We start from the raw sequence: 27,343 nt of genomic DNA on the forward strand, positions 1-27,343 counted from the left end.
AACTAAAGCTAACAAACCTCAACACATTATAACAGCTGAGTTAATCCTGTTTGAAATGGTTTATGGAGTGAAAGTAGCTTTCATAGTTCTGACTCACCTCCCATCATGGGTGAGAGACTGGGTGTGTCGCCTGGAAACAGAGAGCACAGTGTCAGTACAAGCTGAGAATATTCAGCCAACATACGGCATATAAGGAGTAATGCTTAAAACCTTCACGAGTAACTACTGATGAGTTTATTTCTGATTCATTTAGATTTTTAGGATTTTATATCAATACATTATACATATAGTGTTTTAAATACTAAAAATAAATTTTTTATAAATACAATATCAACTGCACTTTGGGAGTAAAGGCTCAAATTTCAGTGAATGATGCCAATGTTTTAATTTAAGTGTGTATGTGTTTGTGTGTGTGTGTGTGTGTGTGTGTGTGTGTGTGTGTGTGTGTGTGTGTGTGTGTGTGTACCTGTAGCGGGCGTTATCTGATGTGTCAGATGGGGATCTCTCAGGGATGGACAGAGAGGTGGTCGAAGACAAAGTGGTGGCGATTGATGCTGTGGTGGCTTCTTCAAATGATGGAGGAGTGCATGGAAGAAGATCTGGTCGGCCTGGATGAAACAGAGAACGATTTTTCCAAATTATCTATTGAGAAAGCACCCAGCGATATGTTGGCGAGCTATCCAGGGTGGACCCAATATAAGCTGGGACTGGCTCCAGACTCCGCTGTGACTCTCAAAGTATAAGCAGTATAGATAATGAATGGCTTCATTGATAGATATAGAGATAGCGGGATCCTGTGAATTATATTGTTTTGCACTTATTTCTGAGGTGCTGTAATGCTTGTGTGCTATTTTGATTCCCATGGTAAAGCTACAAGTCCGTTGTTGACTATGCCCTGCACACATCATCAGTACTACAGTTAAGAAAAGAAGACAACACATGTTTATGTCATGTGGATAGAAGCTGCACCTTTTTCTGAATATTTCACTCAAAGAGACCAAAAGCAAATTTTTATTATCCAAGTTATGTCACTGTTTTCACAAGACTGTGTTATTTACCCTCGTCATCCAGCGTTGGGAAGCTCCGAGCTCCTCTCAGGTCGTAGATGTTCTCATCCCTCTCAGAGGGCAGCTGGCTGGCTGACCAGGCTGCACCAGGACCAGTGCACTTAGGCACCATCAAAGACACTCGACCCTTCTTAGATGGAGACGACTTCAGAGCTGAGAGACAAAACAAAGTTACTAATGATCAAATTAAGCCTTTAAATCCAACTACCTCCTTTCTAGCTAATGTTTTTTTTAGGTCATGCCAGAATAACCAGGAGATCACATATTTTCTTGAAACCCTATTGCAGTGAATTCTTTGCTTATGATGAAAAATAAAGCTGCACATGCATCAAACTGATGTTCTCTCACATGACATGAAGCAGCACCTAATAAGGCAGTTAGCTACTGTGTCTGATAGTCCTGTCAAAGCTTGGCAGTAAAAGAGACTAAAAGCCTGGCATCTGACATTGACTCAGCAGTTCATCCCACACGACTCTGTTTGACTATGTAAGGCAGTGCCTTGGCGTAAAGTTGAACTCACAGGAACTCTTCCTGAAAACCGTGTTGCTCATGAACTTGAAGAACCTATCTGCATAGAAGCCAGGCCGGTGGACCGACACAGTGTCCTGAGGAGAGACAGAAACCCAGAGTTTAATGATACAAGTGGTGCGCGGATAAAATGATCAAACCAGAGCCTTAAGTAGATTAATTATCTATTAGTCTCTGAGTGTCCCATTTAAGTATTCTTTCGACCCACTGCACCACACACATACACAAAAAAAAGAGACAAATGACAGAGAGAAACACGGTCAGACGAGGCTAACAGACACATCTCTTCATTATTTATGTTGCAGCAGACGGAGATCCCACTGCCAGCAGTCTGACAGATGACACTTGGTGTTTGGTTTAGACAGAAAAGAGGAAAGGAGCAAGGGATGAAGGAGACAGAAGTGAAGCCACTGCCTTCCTACACAGTTATTATAAGGCTTTTGCATCAATACCGTCGGAGTTCACTATGAGTAACATCTTGAAAGGCGTTCACGCAACTCGGCCAACTGCATGTAACACATTGAAGAGTGTAGTTTCCATTATCATCCTCAGCAGTGACGCACAGGAGGCTGTTACGGGGTTAGTCGCTCTCCCACTCGTATCTTACGTATGAGTGTGCTCAGAGGGAGAGTGGTATGAGTAAGTGAGAGTGGGTGGTTGGGATTGGTGGTCGGGGGTAATGAAATGGCTGATTGCTTCTTGAGAGCATGTGACTAGTGACAATATACAGAGTAAATTCTCAAGTGTACGAGGAGATGGGAGGTGTGATGGAGTCAAGGGATCTGTGGGCGCTGAGAGAAAACTAAAACCTATTTGGTAAACTTTTGTGTGTCGGATTTAGGGCCTACGTTCATCAAATAAAATATCTCTAATTTGTAAAATACAAGTTTTTTTATAATTAAGTGTGATGCTACAGTTGTAAGCTGATAGTGAATCAAAATGAGGATTTTGTGTAAAAGGACATTTACAGTCCTTTTTCAGTGGCTCTGCATCTTGACAGACAGATGAGAGAAGGCGTGAGCGAGCAACAGCAGTGCACACAGCTCTTCAATGAAGCACCAGCGCAAAACACTAAATTAGAGAACTTTCATGCTATCATGAGAAAGGGCCGCCAGATCATGGTAATTGATAGGAAACACTGCACACACCTGAAGCGCACCACAAGAGTGCAGCTGTAAGCGCTCTACAGAAACTGAGCCAACAGTCTTTTCTTACACTTTACCAGTATAATCGCTACCAATGGTGCTGGCGCGACTTTATTACCTGGTTGGAAAAGTTCCACACAGCGGTATCCCTACTAGTCTTGCTTTGTTTATGGAAGTAAACTTATATTTCTTAATTAATGTGCTCAGGGTTTGTTGTTGTTAAAATGTCCCATGTTGCATTTTGATTCCCACACACTTCTCAAAGAGCACAATAGTAAACATGCATTATTTATCCATGACAGATGGAGATTGAGCCATTGATTCAGGTTGACACTACACAGTCTCTCTCTCTTTCTCTCTCTCTCTCTCTCTCTCTCTCTCACCACAGTAACAAGCTGACTGCTCATAAATATGATTTACTGTGGACAAAGCTCAGTAATGTCTTATCTTAATGACAATGACAGAAAACAATGGAGATGGAGTGTCCACTAACAATAAAATATTTGCTTCATTGAAGACAACTGTGGCTAGTCATAGGCTTATAATCAACATTTGAGCAATCCACAGTTCTGCCTTAAACTGCATCTAATAAGCTTGCATACACAAACAAACCCATAAACATGAATAAATAAACAGACCTGTACGCTGAGACTGTTAAATCAATGTGTGAGGAGACAGGGAGGGTGTAGCAGCTGTACCATGGGCATATTCTCAGATTTAGAGGATGAGTGAGAGTAAGATGGACAGATGGGGAAGGGGATGAGCTGACAGAGATGAAAATCCACACCGACAGATAAGCGCATGTCAAACCAATAAAGTTTGCCAGAGTTGAAGCTAATAAAAATCATCAAACACACAAAGACCTGAAAACAAATAGCTTGAGGCTCCAGTTAATCACGTTTGTACAAGCTAAAGGTAACAGTGATTCCTTTGTGTGCTGTCCCAGAGGAGGACCTGGTCTGTTGTGAATAATATCTTAATAAAAGATACATTTATATTCACAAAGTTCACGTCCAAATTATTTTGATGATATGTCCCCTAAGCACTTACAAAATATAAAAGAGCAGATCCTTAGGTGCAAAGTCACTTTAAATGAAGCTTGAGGCTCCAGTTAATCAGGTTAAGTCAGAATAGTTTTCTCCATGATATAGAAAAGCTGGTTATAAAAAAAAACTAAATTATTATTGGCTATATAAAAAACACACAGGTTCTGTTGCCATGGAATAATCCACATGTAGAGGGGGAAGTGCTGCCCTCAATGGACTGTACATGTCAGGGGAGGGACTTATGGATGGAGGACGACACACTGATCATTACATCACATTAGAGTTGATGTTTTGTTGATCGTTTGTGTGTACAATTTACAGCAGTTCCTGTTCCTGCATGTGATTGGCTGTGTCTCTGGACAGAGCTATTAAAAACTCACCCCGTCGTGAACCAAAGCTTTCCACGAGTGCTCCAGTTTCTTGATTAGCCTGCAGAGGCAGAGAGACGCACACTTAAAGTGATGATAACCATGTTTTATATATAAGGGTCATACACAAATTAATATAAGCAACGTGCCTATAAAATGTGCTGTCTGTTATGTTGTATCAGTTTATGCACAAAAAACGTCTGCTGCAGTAGGAAGTATCTACACACAGACATTCATCCTACATCTGAAGCCTGCGACATACTGGAGAATATAAACCTGAAGGAGTGACTACATATAATCCCATGGTCTCTGTGATGATCACCTGTAGGACTGCAGGATGTCGATGAGCCCGATGTAAAGAAGAAGTCTCTCTCCCTTTCCATTGACAGCTGGGATACCGCCCATCCTAAAATGAGAAGCCAAAAAAAAACATCGCAATCGAGTTTGTCAATCTGACTGCAGGACTGTTTTCAGCTGATGTGATTTGATACGAGATCCTGTGAATCAATAATTGATCTGTCAAAATTGAATCGTCAAAACCAGAGTTCAGACACAGGTTTTTACCAGATTTTGTTATCATCCTACAGCAATTTTTACTGTGTATGGTATTAAAGACCTATTAACTAATAATTCATGTTTTTCATAATAAGTTTGCATATTACGAAACATATATTCTATCTGCCTGATAAGGCTTAACCTAAATCATATAAATACAGAATCTTAGAGGAATTAAAACCATTTTAATGAAGCGTTGCGTTACTTCATGCAGGAAACGGAGGCATGTGCTCAGCTGTCATAAACTGTCAGCTACTGACAGCTACACTGATCCCTGCTCAGCTAAAGTGCCACTTATGCTCTGCTGCTGCCAACTTGCCTTCATCGCCCCAGCCTCCACCTTTTAGCACTGAGTCCAAACATGGTTGTGGTAAATGGTATTCATCTGGAACAAAATTTATCTCGCCTGCTACACCCACTGGGGGGTTTTGCACGTGTTCCCTGTTTTATTTTAGCATGCTGCTTGGCTAATCCAGGGAACATCCAAAGAATGGAGCCATCCCTGCCAGGCTTAACTGTATTTCCCTTTGTGCATCAATGGTTAAAACATGATGAAGTGTTCCTGACTGAAACGCATTTAATTTGTAGGATTAAATTGGATTCCCACAGTACCTATATGTGGATGCTATTAACAGTAACTTACAACAGATATATCTCAGTAAAGGAAATATAGGTGATGATGATTATGGTTTTTATTGTGAAGGAGCTAAAGGAAGTGTTTGACATTTTAAACATTATTTTAAATCACAAACTCACATCACTTCACATGGTGTTCTTTTCTGGAGTTTGTAGCATCTAATTTGTTATATTCATTCTACACCAGATCTGTTGAAGCCCTGATTAAATGACTTGATTAAGAGGAACCAGTACATCCTACACAGGGTCCTGCAGTTCAATACTTGATCTAATCCTTGTCAGTGTTCAACTTTGACCAAATAATCCCAAATCCCATAACCAAGCAGCATCTCACTGCACTGTGAAGGTGCTGATACTGTGCTCTAATGTATCTTCTAAACAGCTGACAGAAAATATGATATCAATTCATCTGGAAACTGAAATCAAAGTAGTTTATGCTAGAGGAAGTCAAAGTGTCTGAACTCTTAATGTGTAATCAATCAAAGTCAATATACTTTAAAATAAACATCCTTTATTCAAGCGATAGTAGCATTCTAATTATCTATTGACCATTCAATCCACACTGAACCAACACCCAAAGATTGTCAAGCTTGTTATCAAGGTCCCTTGAAACTTGGGGAACCAGCTTCAGTATGACCTTTAAAATATTTTCTCAATTTTCCTATTATATGGCAGATTTCACTTTTTAGATTAAAATAAAAGAAATCTGAAATGTATTGTGCATACTCACACTGAAAATTTGAGACTTAAATACTGAACAGAATAAAATGTCTAGAAACATTAATAATTTACAGGTGAAGTTATCTTAAAGATTAAGCACTTCAGATGAAAATGTTCCAACTAATAAAGGTTTATCAAGTTTATTATTATTAATATCTATCACTGGCCTCAGCTGCCAACAGCCCCATGTCACTCTGGCTAAACTCACGTTTCGTCAGCGTCGATGGACCCTCCGCAGGCGGCTCCTCCCTGGATGGACTCCATGGCTGTGGAGTACAGGGCCTTCTGCTGGGCCACGGGCCTCTTCTCGTCACTGCCGCCCTCCATCTGCCTCTCCCTCTCCGCCTGGTCCATGTTGTGAACACCGAGCAGCAGGCTGTAGTCCATGATCTTGAAGCTCTCCAACACCTGAGCAAATACAGACACATGTGAGTGTCCTGTGATTGACAGACACGTGGTGTATAAAATAACAGCTTCAGCACCAAAGGGAATGAGACCTGTAACAGTGCCACACACAACACACAGTGATGCACACACTGAAGCATGTAAACACTAATAAACGATGTATAAGAGAGCAAGTGTGTGAGCAGAAACTCTCTCCCATGCACACGCCCTGTAAATGTAAACATGAGGTGGTGATTTACAGGTCAATGGTCGGCCTGAGTCCAGATCTGACAACTTGTTAAACGTCTAACTCATGACAAAGCTCAAATGTATAGTGAAGGAACCTGGGAATGCCAAATACTATCATGAAAAGCTCTTTCTGCCTTCTTCTCTCCCATCTCCCTCCTCTAGTCATACTACTAGCAGTCATTCTCTTTTATGCATCAGGGCACTAACAGCATCATCTCTGTTTTTTTTCTCTGCTTTCTTTTGCAGAGTTCATCCAAGTCTCTCTATTTCCCTCATTTGCTTTGGGACACTGCATTTTGGCATCACTTACTCTTTCCTTCTACCCTCCCTCTATTCCTCACCTCCTTGCATAGCATCTACTCCCGATATCTAAAGACTCTTGATAAGAATGTCATATGGACCTCAGAATTACTAAAACCCCTTTTACTAACCACGTTAACTAACTTTCATTCTACCTTGCCATGGCTCTCTCATGTCTATCTCAAGTGTAAATTCAGCAAGCAACAAATCTTTACACAGAAGCTATAGAACTCTATTTATCTTACCAGGCAGTCTCTCTGTAGAGTCTTAACGAGTGCGTTGTAAGTGTCCACGTCCAGCATCAATGCGTCCTGCAAGTCCTGCATGAAGTCCAGGTCTTTGAAAGTTGGCCTGGCCTTCTCCCTCTCCTTCTTTGATGCTCGCCTCTTGTAGGTGGAGCCCTTCAGGTCAAATTTGAGGTGCATGCGAACCGCACGGGGCAGGACGTTGTTCATCACAACCACGCGGATGTTTTTCCCGCCTGACTGGACGCAGTAGAGACCGAAAAACTTGGGCAGCAAAGTGCGAGGGTTTTGATTCAAGTTCTGGAGAGAGAGAATGAGAGAGACAGCAGACGATCTTAAAAAGGCTCATAAATTGGTGTAAGTTTCTGAGCTTTGACCGGACGCTGAGTAAGAACTTTACATCGGAACCATCTTGTGTGGGGAAATGTTGGCACAAGCTATTATCACATTTTACATGATTTTTGTTTTTTAAATATGTACCTGTGAGCAAGAGGTGCTAAATAAATTATTCTTGACACTCTGAGGGATCTGAGAGGGTTTGTTATCACAGAATATCCAGAAAGTCAAGACAACAACACATTCCAAGGGACCTCGGGAATAAGAAATAGATGAGCAGTGCGATAGGTGATATACATAGTGTGAACAGTTAATTTGTTAAGAATACATCTTTGTATCTCTGTGTACACATACTTGGGTTACAGTGTCACATCTGTCATCTGATCACATCACAGTGAGCTACATAACTGAGAGTGAACACAGATCAAGATTTTTAACTCATGGTGCAGTGATACATGTGGAAAGACTTCTTTTGTAATCACGGAGAACCAGCCTTGGGGAACTTAAAAGGCTCCATATAAATCAAAGATATTATAATCATCATCATCATCATCATCATCATCATCATCATCATCATCATCATCATCATCATCATCATCATCATCATCATCATCATCATCATCATCATCATCATCATCATCATCATCATCATCATCATCATCAAGAAGAAGCAACAACAATAGTAATCATCCACCCACCCAGTGATACAAGGTTTTCATTCAATGGATGTACTAAGCAAGTTGACCCACTAAAGATTACCAAACAACAATTTCAGATGCTGCGAGTCATTAACTGCATATCCAGTGTCTCATCAGTAGCCTGCATCATTTAATAAATACTCTTTTAGTTTCCAAGACAACAAACAGTGAAGAACAAAATGATTATCAATGTTTCTCTCTCTAGATCAAACTGTAAACTGACATGTTACAACAGAAAAGCTACAGAAATTACTAAACCAAAAGGTAGTTTTCAGTTGATCAAAGTGTAAAATCTAATTTGTCTTCAACAGAGAGTATCACTATTACATTGAAAACTACCTTCTCCTATTTGACAGGGTTCTGTGTGGATTTTCAGTTGTCAATCCACACAAATGAGGTTAATCGGGCTGTGTGCTCAGTTGAAAACCTGCTTTGACCTTGGGACCTGAGCCAGTTCAGTCCCATTAGAGAAATGAGACAGAGACACAGAGAGAGAGAGACAGAGAGAGCTGTAGTCCATACATTGATAGCACACAGCATCCAGGACTGGCAGTAACTACAAGAGGAAAAGGAAAGAGGAACAGATAGAGGAGAGATGAAGGGTGAATGTGGAAGTGTGGCTAAAAGGCTCAGCATGGACGACCTTCAGCTGAGAGAAACTGGTAGAGAGAGAGCAGCAGAAACAATACAGAGAAAAAAAGAGAGAGAGAGAGAGAGAGCGAGAGAGCGAGAAAGAGCATCCTCTGCCGTCAGCCATACACGACCCTTCTGTCGATGTTAAGAGGGCAGAGCGTTGACGAGCCAACACGTGAGGGAGAGGAGAGAGCAGAGAGAAGGGATGGAGAGGAGCGTGAAAGGAAAGCGGGGGGGAAGAGTGGATTAAAATATGGGGTAGAGTGAGAGATAAAGACAAATAAATTACCCCAAGAGCAGCACAGCGGGAGGGAGAGTGATAAGACGTTAAAACGTGAGAGAGGATGGGAAGATGAGGTAGAATAGAAGGGCAAACACACAGAAGGAAAAGAGTCGGTTACATCACAGTGATCTGTATGCTGCCCAGAGCGAGACTCCTCCGCCAGCCCTCCATCATCCGCTAGTCAGCTGTGGAAGAAACATGGAGCCCCACCAATGTATGCCTGCACGCTGTCGGTTTTTCCACATGCTTTATTTCGTTCATCACATCACTAGCTTGTGATTCTATATATGTTATGTGTTGTGTCTTATTTCCTTAGTCCACCTTCTCTGACCTGAGGCTACAGCCACCCTTCATGAGCACGAATATCTCCACTTTCATTATGCCTCGTTCTCAGACCAACTACACCAGCGAAAACCAACCAAAACGACGGAAAAGGTCACAGCAAATGTGCCAAGCCTTTAATGTCCCTAAATGATTAAATGATTTCCCACAGTGGTCTTTGGCCATGCCTGACGGAACATGAATAAACACGAGGCCCAGGGCTGTGAACCTGAGAGGCTGGATAAGTAGCATGGACATACATGGAGCTGTTGCTGGTTGACTTCGTTCACAATAAGCCTGCAGACTTTAGAGAGGAGGAGAGGAGGGGATGTTACTGTTTGGGCAAGTCATGCTCTGTTAGGCTGAAGTACAGTACATCCGGTTACTGAAATACACCGGCCAGTCTCTTATGAAACCGAGCAGCCTGAGGTTTCAGTCAGAAAACAGAGTTGTTATGTCTGCTGCTTCATATGAAAAGAATTTCATGCTCAGAGGAGAGATTTCCGGGCTCTTACATAAAATGTAGACGAAAAAAAAATATTCCTCAAAATAACAACATGAGGGCAAGTTTCCATTTGAATGAAAGTCTGAGTGTTTAGTGGCCTTTTCGGACCAAGATACAGAACATTGTCTATTTTTACATTGACAACAACATTACCCTTTATTGATAAGACATTATTTCTAATATCATTTTTACATGAGATGCGAATTGGTTATTGCATTCACAGTACTGTTTAAATGTTACAGAGCATCATTACATCCACCCTGTCATAGGCCAACTTAAAATGCTGTGAAAACTTTAATAGGATTTTACTATGCAAATAAGATGTAAACCTGTCAACATAATACGACTAAGGTTGTAATACTCCACTCCCGTTGTTCAATTACTGCTTATTGTTAGTATGACCTTTTTTAGGTTAAATTAATCATAAAACTGTCTACCTGCCAGCGTCTTATTCAGGCTATAGTCTTCATCTGTTTTTATTGGATTTTAGTATCCATGCAAACGTAGTAAAAGCCAAGCTTCTCCACATTTTTTTTGTATGACTCTTTGTTCACTTTATGTTCACGTGCCTTGACAACTAGATGGTATCGAGACAGTCTTATTGTTTTGGATGAGATTATATTTGTACGCATGAGCAACAGTTATACACCATGTATTATCCTGCATGTGTGAATCCTACCATGAAGAGAAAAGATTGGAAAGCTACCGAACCTGAAAGTAAGAGTAAAAAAATAAATAAAAATACAGCTAAAAATCAATGGCTGCAATTTTGTATTGAAATAAGATGGACATGGATTTCTTTTGCATTCAAAAAAAAGTAAGACATGGACATGATTCACTTTGGATGAGAGCACATTTTTAACACTCCCACTCACCCAGTAAGTGTACACACATGCACAAACACACACACACACGTAGTCTTTGCTCACCATGTAGTATCCAGGCAGCAGTTTCTGTAAGAACTCAGCCTCCTTGTGCATCACAGTCTTGATGATGAACTCGTCGTCCTTTGTGAGATAGAAGACTGAACCGCTGGCTCCAGGATTGGACAGCTCAATTAGGGGCTCGTTACACAGGGAGTACTGCAGGGACACACGGACACAGAAACTGGGATTCAGTGAAATGAAATGACAAAAGTGTAGTTGTTTTAAGCATATTTTAGTAATAAACATATAGTGTTTGTGGACAATTCCAGGGTCTAGTTTGATAATCACAAGCCCATGTTCCCCAGTTCAGACACCCCTCCATAAGTCCTGTATTGTTTCGTTATTTAAGGAACAATTGAACAAATACCAACTTTTTTTGTTTTTTTTCCAGGAAACTCATGTCTGTTTTATTTACTACCATTCACTACCGGGCTCAGAGTGACACTAACCTGCTCAGTTACTGACACAGACAGACAGATAAAGGTGCACCTGACCTTATCGTCACTGTTATTTACTGACATCACAGAGAACAAGTTCACCTGGTGCCTGTTTTGACAATTCACTCTGGTGTTTTCTTTTTTTGCTTCCACGTGGTAAGTACACGTTTGAACATCCATAAACACTGACTAAGCAGTGTGTGTATATTCTGTTAGACTGCTCAGAGCAGTGAATCATGTAGCCTCCAGGTCCTCGACGCTGACGTGCAGAGACAAGCTGTAAACCTTCATCCTCCTCCTCAGTCGTCCTCCCTCCTCCACTTCGCCCTCTCTTGTGCTGTCTCATGGTTTTTCTAATTCCTTCTCTTCCACGCTCAACACTTGTTTACTTTATCTGTCGTCATTTGTTGGGTTTCCTTTCCTCCCATTTCTCCTTAAATCCCAATTTGTTGCTCTGTGATCCGAGAAAGATTATTATTGTTAAAATTTGTTACTGACAGGCTCAAATGATATGACCAATGAATTGTGACCATTTGTGTCATGTGCTGTTATCTGACATGGTAGATTATTATTAACACATTGGAATGATTTTGATTGATTGAAAATAATGCTGAGAATGAATTCAAATTTTAACTGATTTAAATGTGGAAACTAGATCATCAGGATTTCTTCTGACTTGACTTGTGAATGACAAACAGCAGGGACTCAACTGGACTTGGCATGATTCTTACCACAGTAACATAAGACTTCCTTGAGACTCACTCTTTCTTTCACCTCTGATTTGAGCTAATACAATCATATATGTGACGATCGTAGTTCGACTATAGATTTTCTGGTGAGTTTATATGCTGCGTGGTAAGACGTGGTATAGCTATGACAAATCAAAAGACTTACCAGGTAGTCATCTGGCCTGATGCCAAACAGTTCTCTGAAGTAGCGGAAGGCCACGGGAGCGTATGTTTTGAAGCGGAAGTCTGGGAAATGGTGGGCTGGAGTGAGGTTGCTCCCTTCACTAGAGGGCAGAGCATTAGAGCACAGTGATGAATGTCATACACCTTTCCAGCAAACATCAAACAGGTTGGTTAAGAACATATAGTGTTCACTCAGTTTATGCACTGGAAATATACTGCTGAGGTATGAATTTATATATGTGTGCGTGTTGGCAGTTGATACCTGGGGAAAAAGATGCTCTCCACCACGTAGAAATCCTGCATCAACACATCTCTCTCGGGCTTGGAGCTCAGGTTGCCGACCGTGTAACCGATGCCCAGCTGGATGGCACCTTTCAAGGCCGAGGAGGTGGTCTGCATGGATGGGGAAAGGGAGACAGATGCAGATGTGGTGAGAAGGATACGTTTCAGTCTAGCCCTCACAGTAAGAAAACGGACATAAAACTGAAATAACATTCAATATAAAGCCAATTTACAATGTTCTTCATTTGAAAAAAACTGCTAGTTTACCTTCTTGTAAGTAGTTTCTCCGGATGCATCCACCCCTCTGTGACCCATCTTCTTTCCCTGACCAGGCAGGCCTGAGGACGAGGGCATCTGATGACACAGAGAGAGTTCATAAAAAAATTGTTTTTGTAATATCAGAGGACTGAGCACTGACACAGCATTAATGCAGGAGAGTGATTTCAAACTTTGGCGTTATTTTATTTTTATTTTTTAGCAAAATATGTGAAACTTTACTTCCTGAATCAATCTATAATAACTTCTGATTAACTGAGCTGATTTAGTTTCAAAGGTGGAAACTGCTCTGGAGGTTTATGATCTGAAAGTTGGTATTTTAAGTAGAATTAAATGTCCATGGCAGACTTAAAATAAACCACAGCCTAGTCAAGGAAGTTATGATTTCCTCTTGTTTGTTTGTCTGAAACGTTTCTTCTGAAATTTGTTTCACTTGTCTGCAGCATTCCCAGTTGATATTGATGTAGAGATAATAACTAAAAAGAGAATATTACAGGGACGGATAGCAGCTTACCTCTGTGATGAAGGCCTTCTTAGCAGCAGCATCTGAGACAGAGAGAGACACAGAGAGATGACAGTGTTAGTCGCTCTGAGACAGAGAGGCTCCATTACTCAGCTTCATTAGTTTTCCCTGTGACAGAAGTGAATCCCAAACCGTGGACGCAGCAGTCCAACATTATGTAATTGTGTGAAACACAAGTAACGGCCTGTCAGCAAGAGGAACTGCAGGAGACAATCGCATCAGCGACAAGAGCACAAGGTCCTATTTGAACATGCTCACGTGTATTGAGTGCTGTGTGGCGGAAGGAATGTCAGTCTGTCGTGCCATCGTTCAGGCAAGGAATAAAATATATCAATGTATATTTGTTGGATTGCCGTGAAACACTGTGCAGACATTTATGATCCCCTGAGGAAAAATGTAATGACTTTTGAGACTCCCTGACTTTTCCTCTAGCAACACTGACAGGTTGATGCTTGTGGCTTTTAATGAAATATCTCAACATCTAGTGGATGGATTACCAAGGAATTCAGTAGACTCATTCATGTCCCCCTCAGGAAAAATTTTAATAACACTACTAAATCCTCATATTAGATCTAGTGCCACCATCAGGTCTCTTTCACTTTAAACTTTAGGTTTAGAACCAAAATGAATGACAGTTTAGATCAACATCTGCTATAGAATGTGTTTATTGTTAAAGAGCATATATTACAAGTTGGTGAGCATGATTCAAATTACACCCTGCTAAATATCAATGTGTTAGCACTGTGATTGTTAGCATGTGGACGCTGATCTTCAGCTCGAAGCACTGCTGTGCCTCCGTACAGCCTCAGTACAGAGCTGTAAGCATGGCTGGAAACTCTCAAGTTTTGTTTTGACACGATTTATTAATTACTTCTATGAGGGAGGTTATGTTTTCACCCCTGACCGCTTGTTGGTGTGTTTGTAAGGAAGATTACACAATAAACACTGGACATATTACCACAAAAGTTGGTGCCAGAGTGAGGCGTAGGCCAGGGAAGAGCCCACTAAAGAGAATTATGTGTGAATTCAGACATATTTTTGGGGTTGGGATCGTGTATCGTGTGCAATTTCTTGTGGACCTAAATTCAATATGGATCCAGTGGAGGGATGTTTGGGGGCGGAGCTTTTTCAGCTACTGTATGGTAACGAAAATAGCTCTAGACACCTGCATGTAACTACCTCCAGCTGATAAACAAAATGCCTTAGCTATAGGACTTGTTTTTTAATATAAGGCTGTTGTTGAGGTATGTACTCTACTGAGAGAAATTCTAGTTGAGTAAAAAATACTTGTCGACCTGATTAAAACATAAATAATATCAGTTTATGGTCAAAGGTGAAATCCAAACAAGGTCACTTTTTAGGTGAAATGAAAAGGGTTGGACTTAATTAGATTAAATAAATAAACATTCATAAATCTTGACCTGAAGAAGTCGAAGCTTTGATAGTAATATTTGCATTTAAACTGAGCTCTGTTCTTTCCGTCTGCAATGATTTTGTAGTTGAAGTCAGCGTACAGTACATGCTAGCACTGTGGCTTTAATGGTTATAGTAATAATAGTATCTCGGCTGACATATGCTGGACCATGAGATTACATTATATATGATGGTCTAAATAAATCTGCGATAATCTGCTAAAGACTGCTATGCTGTCTAATAACAGGATGTGGGGAGAAGAGAAAGGCAATCAGAGGACTGATTTCACCAAAACGGCCTGAAATAGATGCATAATTACAGATGTATAACACTCAGCATAATAATGCAGAGAGGATTAAGGAGGGCAGGACAGAGAGAACACAGAATGAGGAAGGAGACAGAATGAGGAGATGAGAGACGACTTCAGACAGCACAAGATTCAGGCTGATTAATAAACTCTCTGCCATCACTGTAACCAATATAACACACAGCCACACAGATGGTGTAATTTATAACAAAACTGCTGATACGTTGACAAAAGCAACAACACAGCCTGACTGTTGTGAGTAAATTAAAGAGTCTCAGTGATGAAACTACTAATTTATTTGTATTTATATGATCACATTTAATTCAATCTTTCACCTGATTTAACAGGTTTATTATCATTTAGCATTTAGTAGTTTTTGGTAAAACAGATTTACTTTGTAGCTCACTGCAGTACATTCGCTCTCAAATACTTTTCAAACCGTCTTTTCGGAATTCATCAGAAACTATAATTTAGAACATGCAGTCAAATGCATTAATAATCATTTTCTAAATGTAATCACAATCTGCCAAGAGATTGACACACACCCAGTGAGACAGCATGCACAATGCCCGGAAATATGACATCTGCGACATGTCAAAATGTGCACTAATGGTATGTGCAATGATTATGTCTTGTAAGTGGCTCAGTAACAGCAATATGATGAGTAAAAGTTGTGGGAATCAAGTTATTACATCCTGCTCAAAAGGTTTTTTTTCATTGCTGAATACATGAGCCATCTTGAGTCATCACGACTGTGGTGAATCAAGATCATTAGCGGACTCAGGTCATCTCATTTTAAGACTACAGATGACTAACAGAGGATGAGAAAGAAAAGTGACTAAATAAAAAATGTGCACACTGATCTGAGTATTATTTCTGGAGATAATCTCTCTCAAGATATGGATCCATAGATGTCAAGTGAGCAATGTGTCTATTCTACATTTTTCTCTAAATCAAACCCAATCAGGAAGTTAAACCTGGTATTCTGCCCTAGAGAAGAACTCAGGCTAAATAATGATGAGAGAATATAAAGTATACCTTTCTGGTTGTAATCTTTGAGAGCTCCAATCTATAACCAGTACAACATGATTCCGTGCTCCCCCTCGCCAGCTGAGAGCAGCTAACCTGTACAGCACAGTAGAACCCAGTGCCACAGAGGAGAGGGATAGCATCTTCACATCTTGACTGTGTTTGCAGCTGAAATGATAGCCAGCCTCTCTACTCTCTCTCTCTCTCTGCCTGCATCACGTGCATGCCCATGTGACCGAGCCACAGAATACCCTGTTTGCCACCCCTCCTCCTCCTGTGTTTCTCTATCTCGCTCCCTCTGTTACACACACACACACACGCACATCACACTCACAGAGGGATGAGCGAACCAAAACGTGCCAATGCTCCCTACAAGCTGCAGCATATAGGGAATAAAATTTGAGGGGGAAAAAGACTTAGGGGTGAGGGAATGTTTCAATGTAGATAATTACAGAGGATGCTCATGCTGTGCTATTTATTTGTGTCTGTGAAGACGCACGGGATTGGTGGGTTCTTTAATCTCTCCTCTGTCATTTCCAAATTCCTCTTTCATATGTGTCGTGTATTTGAAGGGTGTGCGACATCCTTCCTAACTGCAGCCTCTTCCTTTCCACATGTCTGCAGCTATTAAGACTGCTCTTACAGTATGCATACCAAGGTATGTGAGTAGGGAGCTTGGAAGTGTGATAGCTCCCTGACACAACATGTTTAAGGCAGTGTGAATGTGTGACTGCGCATGTATGTAAATTGTTTTAACATTTCATACTGAGATTTCTCTCTCTCTCTCTCTCTCTCTCTCTCTCTCTCTCTCTCTCTGTCTACTTCCCAGCAGATTGCTGCCTCACATCCTTATGGAAAACCCTGATGTATCCGTGGTACATGTGAATACATTGTTACCATGAGCCAACTCAATTATATGATCACTGATGTCACTATGGTAATGAGTCAATACCAATTAATATAATTTATTAGGTGATGGAATCAACTTTTGGACCCTGAAGTTAAAACTCTCCAAAATTATTTTGCCTTTGATTTAAAACTACATTAACCCCAAAAAAACGATATAATGGTGTACTTTATCTCAATAATACATTAACAACCCAATGATACAGTAACAAAATTAATCTTAAATAAATAATGTATACTGTGGGCTGCATTCATGTGTGTTACTGATAACAATGTCTGACTTAGATGGGATCAATACTGGGACTCCCCGAGGATGAGCTAAGTAAGAGGCCATCTCTGAGATGATTGTTTGTTATCCTGGCAGAGGCTAAGTGATGGTGCCCCCGCTATCGATTAGGTGTTAATTTTTTATAACACAATAAAGCAGCATTTGATTATTCTGTCAAAGTGGGACTGACCTTAAAACACCAAGGTAGCGCACTGAATACACAGTGGAGTGTAAAATTGATTTGTTTTTTGCTCATTGTCATTTGCCTGTGAGATTTAATACAATCTATTACAACAGTGTGATGAGGAAATTATAGGCATTTGTTAAGAATTGCTGCAGAAGTTCAGCCTTGGGGAGCTCCTTTTTTTAGAATATGTTGATTTATGGTTAGCCTCAGCCTAGTTCATTCTGCTCAGGAGGGTTATGCAACAGTGATGGTTTCTGTTTGAACTCAGGGAGGGCAAACTGATCCTAAATCAGTGTTATCAGGGCATTGATTATAAAAAATAAAATACCAAACAGCCTTATTGTAAGTATATCAAAATAATACAGCAGCCAAGCATAAAAATTAAAAAAATATTTTATTTATTATTTGATATATTTTTTCAAAATAAAATAAAAGACAAAATACAGCAGCCAAGCCATGTTTTAAAATAAACGATGTATATATAAAAACTCAGTGAGAGCAGTATGTCTTACTTTGAGTTATACTTTTGAGAAATGTATACCATAAATGTAATAAATGCCTCTCTCTCACTCAAGTCCCTCCTCATAGGCTGCTGCCTATTGACGCCTCCAATCTCGTTCCGACTAGCAAAAGAGAACGACCTTGAGGCGGGTATTTTCAATTATCGGGCCCACGCAGTCTTGTTCAATAGAGTTCAATAGAGTTATTTGAGAACAATTCTCATGAAACACAAAACAGCCCCCACTAAGTAACACAAATAGATCAGCCAGAACTTGTTGATCGCTGAAACTAATGCGGCTCTGTGCTAGGATTACAGCAGCAAACATTTAGGCTGAGAGCCAATAAAATTTTAATGTCGGGGGTTATGGAACTTTGATGACAGCACAGTAGCAGTATGGAGGCAGTTGGTGGTCGCCATTTACTTAAATTCAGGAGATTTGGCTACAACACTGTACACCCCTCCTCGGCATAATGGTAGTAAATAATTAGTGAATTTAAATTTTTGGGTGAAGTATCCCTTAAAGTATTTTGATTCCCAATATGAATCCATTTTCAGCAAACCTATTGAATACAGACAACGAAGTACTATTTTGTATTTCAAATACGTATTTCAAATATATGCATCATAAATACTGCCCATCCGTGCACACCAGTCAGCCAGAGCAAAAAGTGGAGGCAGTAAAAGAAATAAGAAAAAAGAATAAAAGAATATGTTTGGATCATATTTTAACTTGGTACACATGATGATTTGCAGCTCTCTGTCAACAGCTGAAGAGGACCCTCTTTTTTTTATTGCCTTTTTTAATTGCCGGCTGGTCAATTATTATCTTCATTTTTTCACCAGTAATGGAAAAGCAACAACTTTTACTTTCAGTTCAACCATTAATCAAAGTTATTTATTGTTTACTTTAAAATCTTACTGATTTATCTACCGATAAATCCTTTCACAGACATATTGGTGTCTGCGTTTAAAGAAAGAAGAAAACATATGTATCTATGTTTGTATATTTATATTTTATCTGTCATTATAAAATTTCAACTTATTTTCTCTTACTCACTTTAATAGGAAGAGATGGTAAGAAGATAAATAATACTTTCAGTCTACACAATTACCTGAGAAAGACTGAAAGCAGAGAGAGACAGCCGGGCTCTGTCAAGTAACCAGTAAGTAATCTCCTCCCAGTACATCTAAAGGTCTTTACACACCAGGGGCGAAACAAATAAATCCATCCATCAATTATAAATACCACTTGTTTTCTTGAGGGTCGCTGGGGAGCTGGAGCCAATCCCAGCTGTATCGCAGCGCAAATACACGTTCACTACGGTCATTTAGACTCTCCAATTGACATAAACCCAATGTTGCATGTCTCTGGACTGTGGGAGGACCAAGGGATCAAGAGACCATTGCAGAATCGCTGAATTGCAGTGAGGCTACAGGGTTAAACACTACTGTGCCACATCTGGTGAGGCAGAGGACCATACTGGGATCTATCGACCCAGATTGGAGCCTGGCAGTCATTCTGTGTTAACTTGTTTTATAACCCTAACTACGGCAGTGTACAGTGCTTGGTTATTAACTTTACTTGCAGTTCAATAAAATTGGCATTTAGATGAAAAAACAAATTTAGCTTTGTCGTCACATGAAGGAACCTGCATGGTTTATATTAAAAAACGCCCCCAGTGTATTAAGACCTTTAAGACCTTTTTTTAACAGACCAACACCTATATGATGTTTTTTTTCTCAAAGTAACTTCTGTTGTTTTTATGACCACCTCTAATGTGACTTGTGAGGCAGATGCACCTGTGCAGATGGCCGGACAGGGATCACAAACATGGATAAGTGTTTACATGTCACAGTATCCTGGTTTCTGTCAGAGAAATCCAGCCCAACCCAACCAGCAAACCAGCCTCTGTGTGTTTCTGTAACTAGGACATGATGTTACTATGCACAAACACAAAAAAAAAGAAACAACTTCCGCTACTGTGCATGTGAACTCAGGTGTATCTGTGTGTGCAATACAGTATATCAATAACTATTCCCACCTGACCATTAATGCAGTTAGTTGAATTGCAACAGTTATGATTAAGGAGTCATCAACTTCCTAATGCTGAACTATTCAAAGAGGCTTAAATGTTGCTCGCAATCACGGCACTCTGGCAGAATAATATCCTTACGGCTTATCCTTACTGCATGTAAACGCACAGACAGGAAGCCACAGGCAGAGTAATTAGTAATGCCAGCTACTTACTAAATAGGGAGGTACGGTTAAACCCACCTCTAAATACGTTAACATGAATTAACTAACCAGCATGGTGGTATCAGCAGACATTCACAAGCTGTTCCCTTCTTCAGCTTTCCTCTGATTTGCTAAACAAAGCGGTGCACTTGGGAAAGCCTCTCCGACCTCTGCTGTCAGTGAGGCTGGGTACCATACCCAACATGTTTTAGGGCACTGACTGAGTTATTCCTTTGATAACAAGTACACTTTAAATCAAACTATATAAAATGTCAGTACCTGAGCAGAGCATTAAGAGAACGAGAGAGACAAACTTTGTGTGCAGAGGGCAGGAGAGGACAGAGGACAGCTTTTCTCTGTGCCAAGTCATCCATTATGATCAAAAGCATCAAGGCAACCAAGCAGGCATAATAAAAAGCTTCCTGCTCTCAGCCGGATCAGAAAAAGCTCCCTTTGAGACATTTAGCTTAGAACCGGACGATGAGTATTGAACCGATTTTGCATACAAACTGCTGCTGGCAAAGATAAATCTACTAAAGGAAAGTGAGATATAATTCTGAGTTTTAAGAGACAGATACTGTATTTTCTTTATCCATTAATCTGATCATTATTTTCATAATAAATTGATTGTTTGTCCTTTAAAATAAAACAGAAATCTGCTCTTGACAATCCAGCAAAGAAAAATGTCTTTGTTTTGTCTCACTGACAAACTAAAACACAAGTTAATTTGAAGTTAGTGGAATTCCAGGCATGAATTTATACAGTCAGCATTAGAGGGATCTGTATTCTCATTTTCCAAGATATGGCAACCAGGGACGAAATGATTATCAAAAACTGAGCAGATCTTCTTGTTATCAATTATCTGGTTTGATATGCGCAGGTGGGAAGTTATATTTATAATTTTTACTTGTTTTTCTCAACTTCATACATCTGTCATTTTACAGAGCCCATAAACCAACTTTAAGACCTTTTTCTTTTTCTCTTGTAAGAACATTTGCACTGCCACTGAATCATTACTCATGTAATAAAGAATCAATAGAAAATCTGCAATGTGCTGACGTTTTGTAAATCTCTCACAGAGAGGCAGCAGCCCAAATGCAAAGCCAGCCAAGTCACGGTCACTATTACTTTACTATCCCTAATCCCAATCCCAACAGGCTTCCAGACTAACTGTCTGGATTATCAGGATAACATGGCGGCAATGCAAGGACAGGTGGAAGTCAAGAGACTGTCTGTTTGTCTGCCTGTTATATACAGTGTCTGCTATGCTTGTTCATCGTCACCTTTAATACAACTGTTTTAATAAAAAAATCAGTTTTTATTGTGTTTCAGAAACACTCACTGAGGTTTGCAGAAATTAATTCAGTTGCCTCGAACTTTCTCTGCTGATGAAAAGCTTGACAAAAGAAACTGCAGATATTAATAAAATGGAAGCACTGCAAGTATTCAGCCTCTACCGCCGGCCTTCACCGTCCAACTCAGTTTATTATACACGAAAATTGACAATGAGAAGTGGCTGAACTGACTGGCTCTGCAGTTACCGACGGAGTGACTGACAGCAGCTAATACAGCCTGTCTAAATCTCACCACTTCTACTGTGGAATGGGCCGATGGAACAGGTGGAGAGGAAAGTGTCATGTTTCCTAAGAAAGGCCTTAGATGGAAATTCAAAGTAAGGAGATGCAGAGAGCATTGTCTTTATTGCAGAGGAGTGTGGCTGCTCTGCGAAGTCCTGTGAGAATATTATCAAGGCCATAGCTTGTTGTTACACACATACCATACCACAGAGACACACACACACACACGGACACACCTTCAAAAGTCATACAGCATCCTTTCAGTCTCCCTGTCAGGGATGTAGAAATATACCCGTGTGTTGGTGGGAATGTGTTGCCCTCCAACACTGTGACTCGACATGTACACTAGTTTTTTTCGCCAGTACAAAAAGACCTTAACAGAGGAGTAATTAATATTTCTGCATTCACGCCTTCAGTTAACATTTTCTCCTGGATATCAGCTTGTGGGAACGTTACATTAATACAATTAAATTGATATGTCAATCATACGTGCGGTCTATACTCCCTCTGGGAGGTTTTTCTTCTCCGGACTATAGTGTTGAGTAGAAGCTCCCTGTTCTCTGGGCAAAGCTAAAAACATGCACACAAATACACACAAGCGCTGAGACTCTTATGCAATTTCAGTAAGTTTTTCATTACTGAGCTCCTAGATCACGACTGAGCTTAGTGATCCTTGCTGATCCTCAAAATGCAGAGAAAGCTGTCATCCAAGACAAAAAGGTTATTTTATGGACTGAGGGAGAGGAGAAGAGAGGAGAGGAGAGGAGAGGAGAGGAGAGGAGAGGAGAGGAGAGGAGAGGAGAGGAGAGGAGAGGAGAGGAGAGGAGAGGAGAGGAGAGGAGAGGAGAGGAGAGGAGAGGAGAGGAGAGGAGAGGAGGGGTTGGTGATTAGCCTGACTCCTCTGTAATGTTGTGTTATTGCCGAGAGCAGCATCTTCTGCATCTTCTGTGTCTCAGAAGGTCATCTGCTCTACAATTACTAACCTGGTGTGCTTTCATCTGGTTGTGCATTTTATTTTCTATGTACTTCTCTTTAGCATTGCATGGAATGTTACTACGGAAGCCTTCTATGTTGTGTGTCCCAAGCATCAAATTGTAATTGTTGTTATAATTATGATAGCTCCAGCACCAATCGTCTGGCATGCCCACCATCAAGCATACATGCATGTTCAGAGTATTGGTACTTCAGAGCTGAAACAACCATAAAATCAAATGTGGGAGTAATCGCTGTATAACAATACTGCCCCTGAAAATCACCACCTCAATTCTTCCCAGTATGTTCCTTAAAAACACTGGCAGTGCTGCATCACACAGACCAGCTCTGCATGCTGTCATCTAAGCAAACACACTGTGCAGATGATCTGGTACCACTGCTGTTTAGTAGCCTCAGGTATACAATCAACAAGGTGTATGATATCATTTACCATTCTAGAGCCTCCTCTGTGAGTGCAGGCTGAACTGCCTGTGGTTTCAAAGAGAAATCTACTGTAGGACCAGATGAATGCCCACTGAACAAACTGTCAGAGAGCAGCCTTGGCCCTTTGTAAACTACAATGCAGCAAATAACACAGCCCACAGCTGCTGATCCACCTCCACAGCGAACAGAAAATGACTCCACTTTACTGGGCTGCCACAGAACATAGAACCATGGAGGAAAAAGAAAGGTGTCTTCAGAGGGACCGTGGACAGGAGGGAACAGAGTCTTTTTTTTCTACAGTGCAGAGAAAGTAATAATCACACACTGGTGGGATTTTGGAGAATAACATGACAATGTAACGTGACAATCTGATAGCGACACAACCTTATAACTGTGATATAACAACCTTGAAGACCTCCAGGGACAGAATTGATATACAGGAAACAAACCATTCTCTTCTAAAACCTTCTTTTAACATGGCTGTGAGAACCTGCACCTGCTTACCTGAAGAAGAGATTTTTCTGTGTAAGATGTTTGAATCAGTAAATCCAGCAAATAGTTACACACACTGACTGGACCTACTCTTATTGCTCTCACAACTCATACCACACTCTTTCCATGTAGTCAGTAAATTGAGTGACACTGTCGCTCTGTTGGCAACTATACCTGTAAACACTCTTTCGATGACATTTAAAATCGAACACTTTCTTTTAGTTACGTTCAGTGACACTTTTCAATTTTAACCAATGTTTCTCATTTGTAATATTTTCTGTATCAAAACAACCAACTGCAGAGTAGGCAATCTACTTCCTGTTCACATCGACATAGACAGTGTACCTGAATGGTGATGTGATATGTATTTGCAGGTGTAGTATGAATAGAGATTATTTTATCACTTCTCACTCCAAAATTAGTTGTTGGTTAATCATTTTAATAACTCCTCTAAAAGCTGATCTACACTGTTCAGGTCAATTGTCTTGTACAGTTCTAATACATAGAGAGAAACACAGACTCATCTACGGGCAGTGTAGAGTTTCCACTTCACATAAAAGCATGTTTTTGGCTCTGTAGATGGAAGCAGGACAAGAGGAAACAAACATGTGCACACAGAAAACATGCATTCAGCTTCAACGGGACCAGGCCACCACCTGACATTGTTTCTAATTTCATCTGTACCAGAATAGGTGTAATAAATAAAGCCCCAGGTCGGCACCACTCTAACACTTTCTTCATTGAAAATATTCTCCACTAATTCTGAGTGGGTGGCTCAGAGCTTTGTGCTCGTGTCTGACTGCACACATGCTGCAGGTGCTGATATAAAACAATTAGAGCCTCCACAGTGGCCACAGAAACAGTCTCTTAATTAAAAAACAGCAGGTCCTTGCCTTATTCTGCCTCTGAACCCTGGGCATTATGACACTAGAGCCATGCAAGTGTGACACTGAGCCTGTATCATTCAGTGGGATATATATATATAAAGTCCTTTACGATTTTAACAAATTCCCCACAACAGAAGAAACTACAGCCTTAATCTCTTTATGTGTCTCTCCTCCCTGTCACTGTCTTCATCTCTTCTTTTTTCTCTCTCCCTCGCTGATCTTCCCAGTGGGTGTTACTGAGAAAATGAAACAAAACCCTGTGAAGGGCAGACGGCAGCAAGCGCTATGCTCCTGCCGAGTGTTGGTTAAAATAGCAAGTGTGGCCCACTTCCCCCAGCTTGCAGATGAAATAAGCAGCAGCACGAAAAGACGTAACTGAACTGCGTCATCATCTATGTCATATAATATGACTTCTAAAAACCTGGCAGAGGGTCAAGCTCCAAAACAAGCCAGGATACGAACTGATCCTGGCCAAGATAAGACTCAGAGAGAGAGAGAGAAATAATACAGGGGAAACAGATGGATGGTGAATTCCGGCTTACGTCATCAATTCTGACGGGCCATGCCGTAAACAGAGAGCAGAGAAAACCAGAGGGGGAAGAATGATGTAGAGTGACAAATGAGTGGCTGAGCCGAGGGAATCACTCAGAGGAGGAGGTAGATCTCAAACAGGGAGTAAGAGGAGAGGAAAGACGAGAAGAGGAGAAAACAACCAAAGACACCAGAAGAGGTTGAAGGTGAGAGAACATGTAAGATTAATGCTGTCACACTAACAGCAGGAGACAATAGGGACAACCAACGACTGCCTGAGGACGACAAGCTCTGAATAGGACTAAATACTCACACAGCTTTTTAACAGCCAGCTGTGACACCCACATAAAAGTGTAATAACACATTCACAGCAGCTGAGTTGAACACTGCAGGCCTTTATTACACGGGTTCTGACGTTCACCAAACCCCCGTTCGAGCACCTTCACATGTTACGTGAACATCCAGCGTGTCCAGGAGCCAATAAGAACTAAGCTCGACCTTTGCAGCATTAACATTTGATGTTATTTCTATTGACCAGTGATATGTTACATCAGGGGTGTCAAACATACGGCCCGCGGGCCGGATACGGCCCGCCAGGGGGTCCAGCTCGGCCCGCCGGATGCGAGGCTTGCTCGAAATTTAAAAAAAAAATTAAAAAAAAATTATTATTATTATTACACCCCAGTCACATGCATGTGTTATTTTTGGTTGAACTTCATCATCGTTGTAACAAAGTGATTCTAATTTAATTTATTGTTTCTCTATTTTTGAAAAAGTACAGATTGATGGAGGAATGAAGTGATAAATGTCACCAAAAGTACTTCAATAAGGTTGCATTTAAGCAAAGTTGAAACAGCTTAACAAAAAAATAAAGCCTGTTTAAATATATCTGTTTCCTACCATTATGTTGTGGAAATCGTTGTTAATGATTATTGTGAGAAATAACTTAAATTGATGTGATCAGACATTCTCTTCACATATTATTATTATTATTATTAAAATGTGAACTTTGCAACTTTGTTATTCAGGAAGTTTGTATCAAACAAGTAGCCCTTCGTACTAATCAGTACCTTCAAAGTAGTTCTCAGTTTCAAAAAGGTTGGTGACCCCTGCCATAGACCATCGGTTCCCAAACTGGAGTACAGGCTACGCAAAGTGGTTCAGGGGGTACGCAGTGGTGTGCACGGAGCCCCGGGGGGCTGGAATCCCACCTCAGCCGGCGCGCGCCGGCCCTCACCTTTCACTTTCAATGCGTGTAATAGACTCCTAGGTCCGTGTTCCAAGACGGTTTGGACGCGACGTCGTCCAGGGCGGAGGGGCGTTGTGGCGGCGGTGAAAAAAACGGGGGGGGGGGGGGGGTATGAGGCTATTATGCTATGATTTTACTGGTCTGGCCCACTTGAGATCAAAGTGGGCAGTATGTGGCCCCATAAAAAAAATGAGTTTGACACCCCTGTGTTACATAGACTGTGACGTGAAAACCCAAATCTGACTTTTTACTTTATTTTAAACAAGACATTATTTTGATTATGATGTTTACATGAGTTATTAATAAAATGCTACATTCATAGTCCTCACATTTAAAAAACATCCTCTATATCAGATGGAGATCATTCCCATGACCTTTTTTCAAAATATCGCCATTGCAAGTGTTTGCATCCATCCAAACACTTTATCAAAGCCATTACCCTGAAAATATAGCTACAGTTTATTAACTATATTTCTTACTTTCTCCAACCATCTTGTTTACACTGGAATCCAGGGTGTATGTCATCAAGCAGTCGGTAAAATTTGAATATTGCCTATTCCGAGTATGACATTATTCAGGTTAAGTTGATCGGAAAATGCTGTTTACATGGCTGTGTTTTATTCAGACTATTCTCTTATTGGGGTTAATATTGTCTTATTGGTGTACTTGTATACATAGTCATTGCCATAGAAATTAACACAATCTCTAGGTTATACATTTTTCAGCTGAAAAGCCTTTAATCTTGAGCAGACTTTCTCTTTAAGACCCTTCAGTGACAGATGATGCATAGTAGTCATGCTGTGATCCACACCCCTCCCTGCTGCAGGGCTTATCACACCAAATAGCCTAACCTATCAAGCTTTGTATTAGAGGTTGCACACAACATTAGTAATAAAAAGCATAGGATTGACAACTTAGTAACATATCATATTGTGATAAAAATCTTTCTTTAAACAGCACACGATGTAA

General features: G+C 40.6%; 1 protein-coding gene across 1 annotated transcript in view; it reads right to left on the minus strand.

Moving 5' to 3' along the window:
• pip5k1ca (phosphatidylinositol-4-phosphate 5-kinase, type I, gamma a) overlaps positions 1 to 27,343 on the minus strand; it is a 40,324-nt gene that overhangs the window by 9,666 nt on the left and 3,315 nt on the right. Inside the window, exons 2-14 of the mRNA XM_061078337.1 lie at positions 13,366 to 13,397; positions 12,843 to 12,929; positions 12,556 to 12,686; positions 12,277 to 12,394; positions 10,949 to 11,101; positions 7,244 to 7,543; positions 6,274 to 6,473; positions 4,477 to 4,560; positions 4,167 to 4,215; positions 1,588 to 1,672; positions 1,059 to 1,220; positions 452 to 608; positions 98 to 142 (exon numbers count right to left, since the gene is read on the minus strand). Coding sequence (XP_060934320.1) covers positions 98 to 142; positions 452 to 608; positions 1,059 to 1,220; positions 1,588 to 1,672; positions 4,167 to 4,215; positions 4,477 to 4,560; positions 6,274 to 6,473; positions 7,244 to 7,543; positions 10,949 to 11,101; positions 12,277 to 12,394; positions 12,556 to 12,686; positions 12,843 to 12,929; positions 13,366 to 13,397 — 1,603 coding nt within the window. The remainder of the gene's footprint in view (positions 1 to 97; positions 143 to 451; positions 609 to 1,058; positions 1,221 to 1,587; positions 1,673 to 4,166; positions 4,216 to 4,476; positions 4,561 to 6,273; positions 6,474 to 7,243; positions 7,544 to 10,948; positions 11,102 to 12,276; positions 12,395 to 12,555; positions 12,687 to 12,842; positions 12,930 to 13,365; positions 13,398 to 27,343) is intronic.

This window comes from Limanda limanda, chromosome 9 (assembly GCF_963576545.1).
Source record: "Limanda limanda chromosome 9, fLimLim1.1, whole genome shotgun sequence".
In the NCBI taxonomy this organism is placed as follows: domain Eukaryota; kingdom Metazoa; phylum Chordata; class Actinopteri; order Pleuronectiformes; family Pleuronectidae; genus Limanda; species Limanda limanda.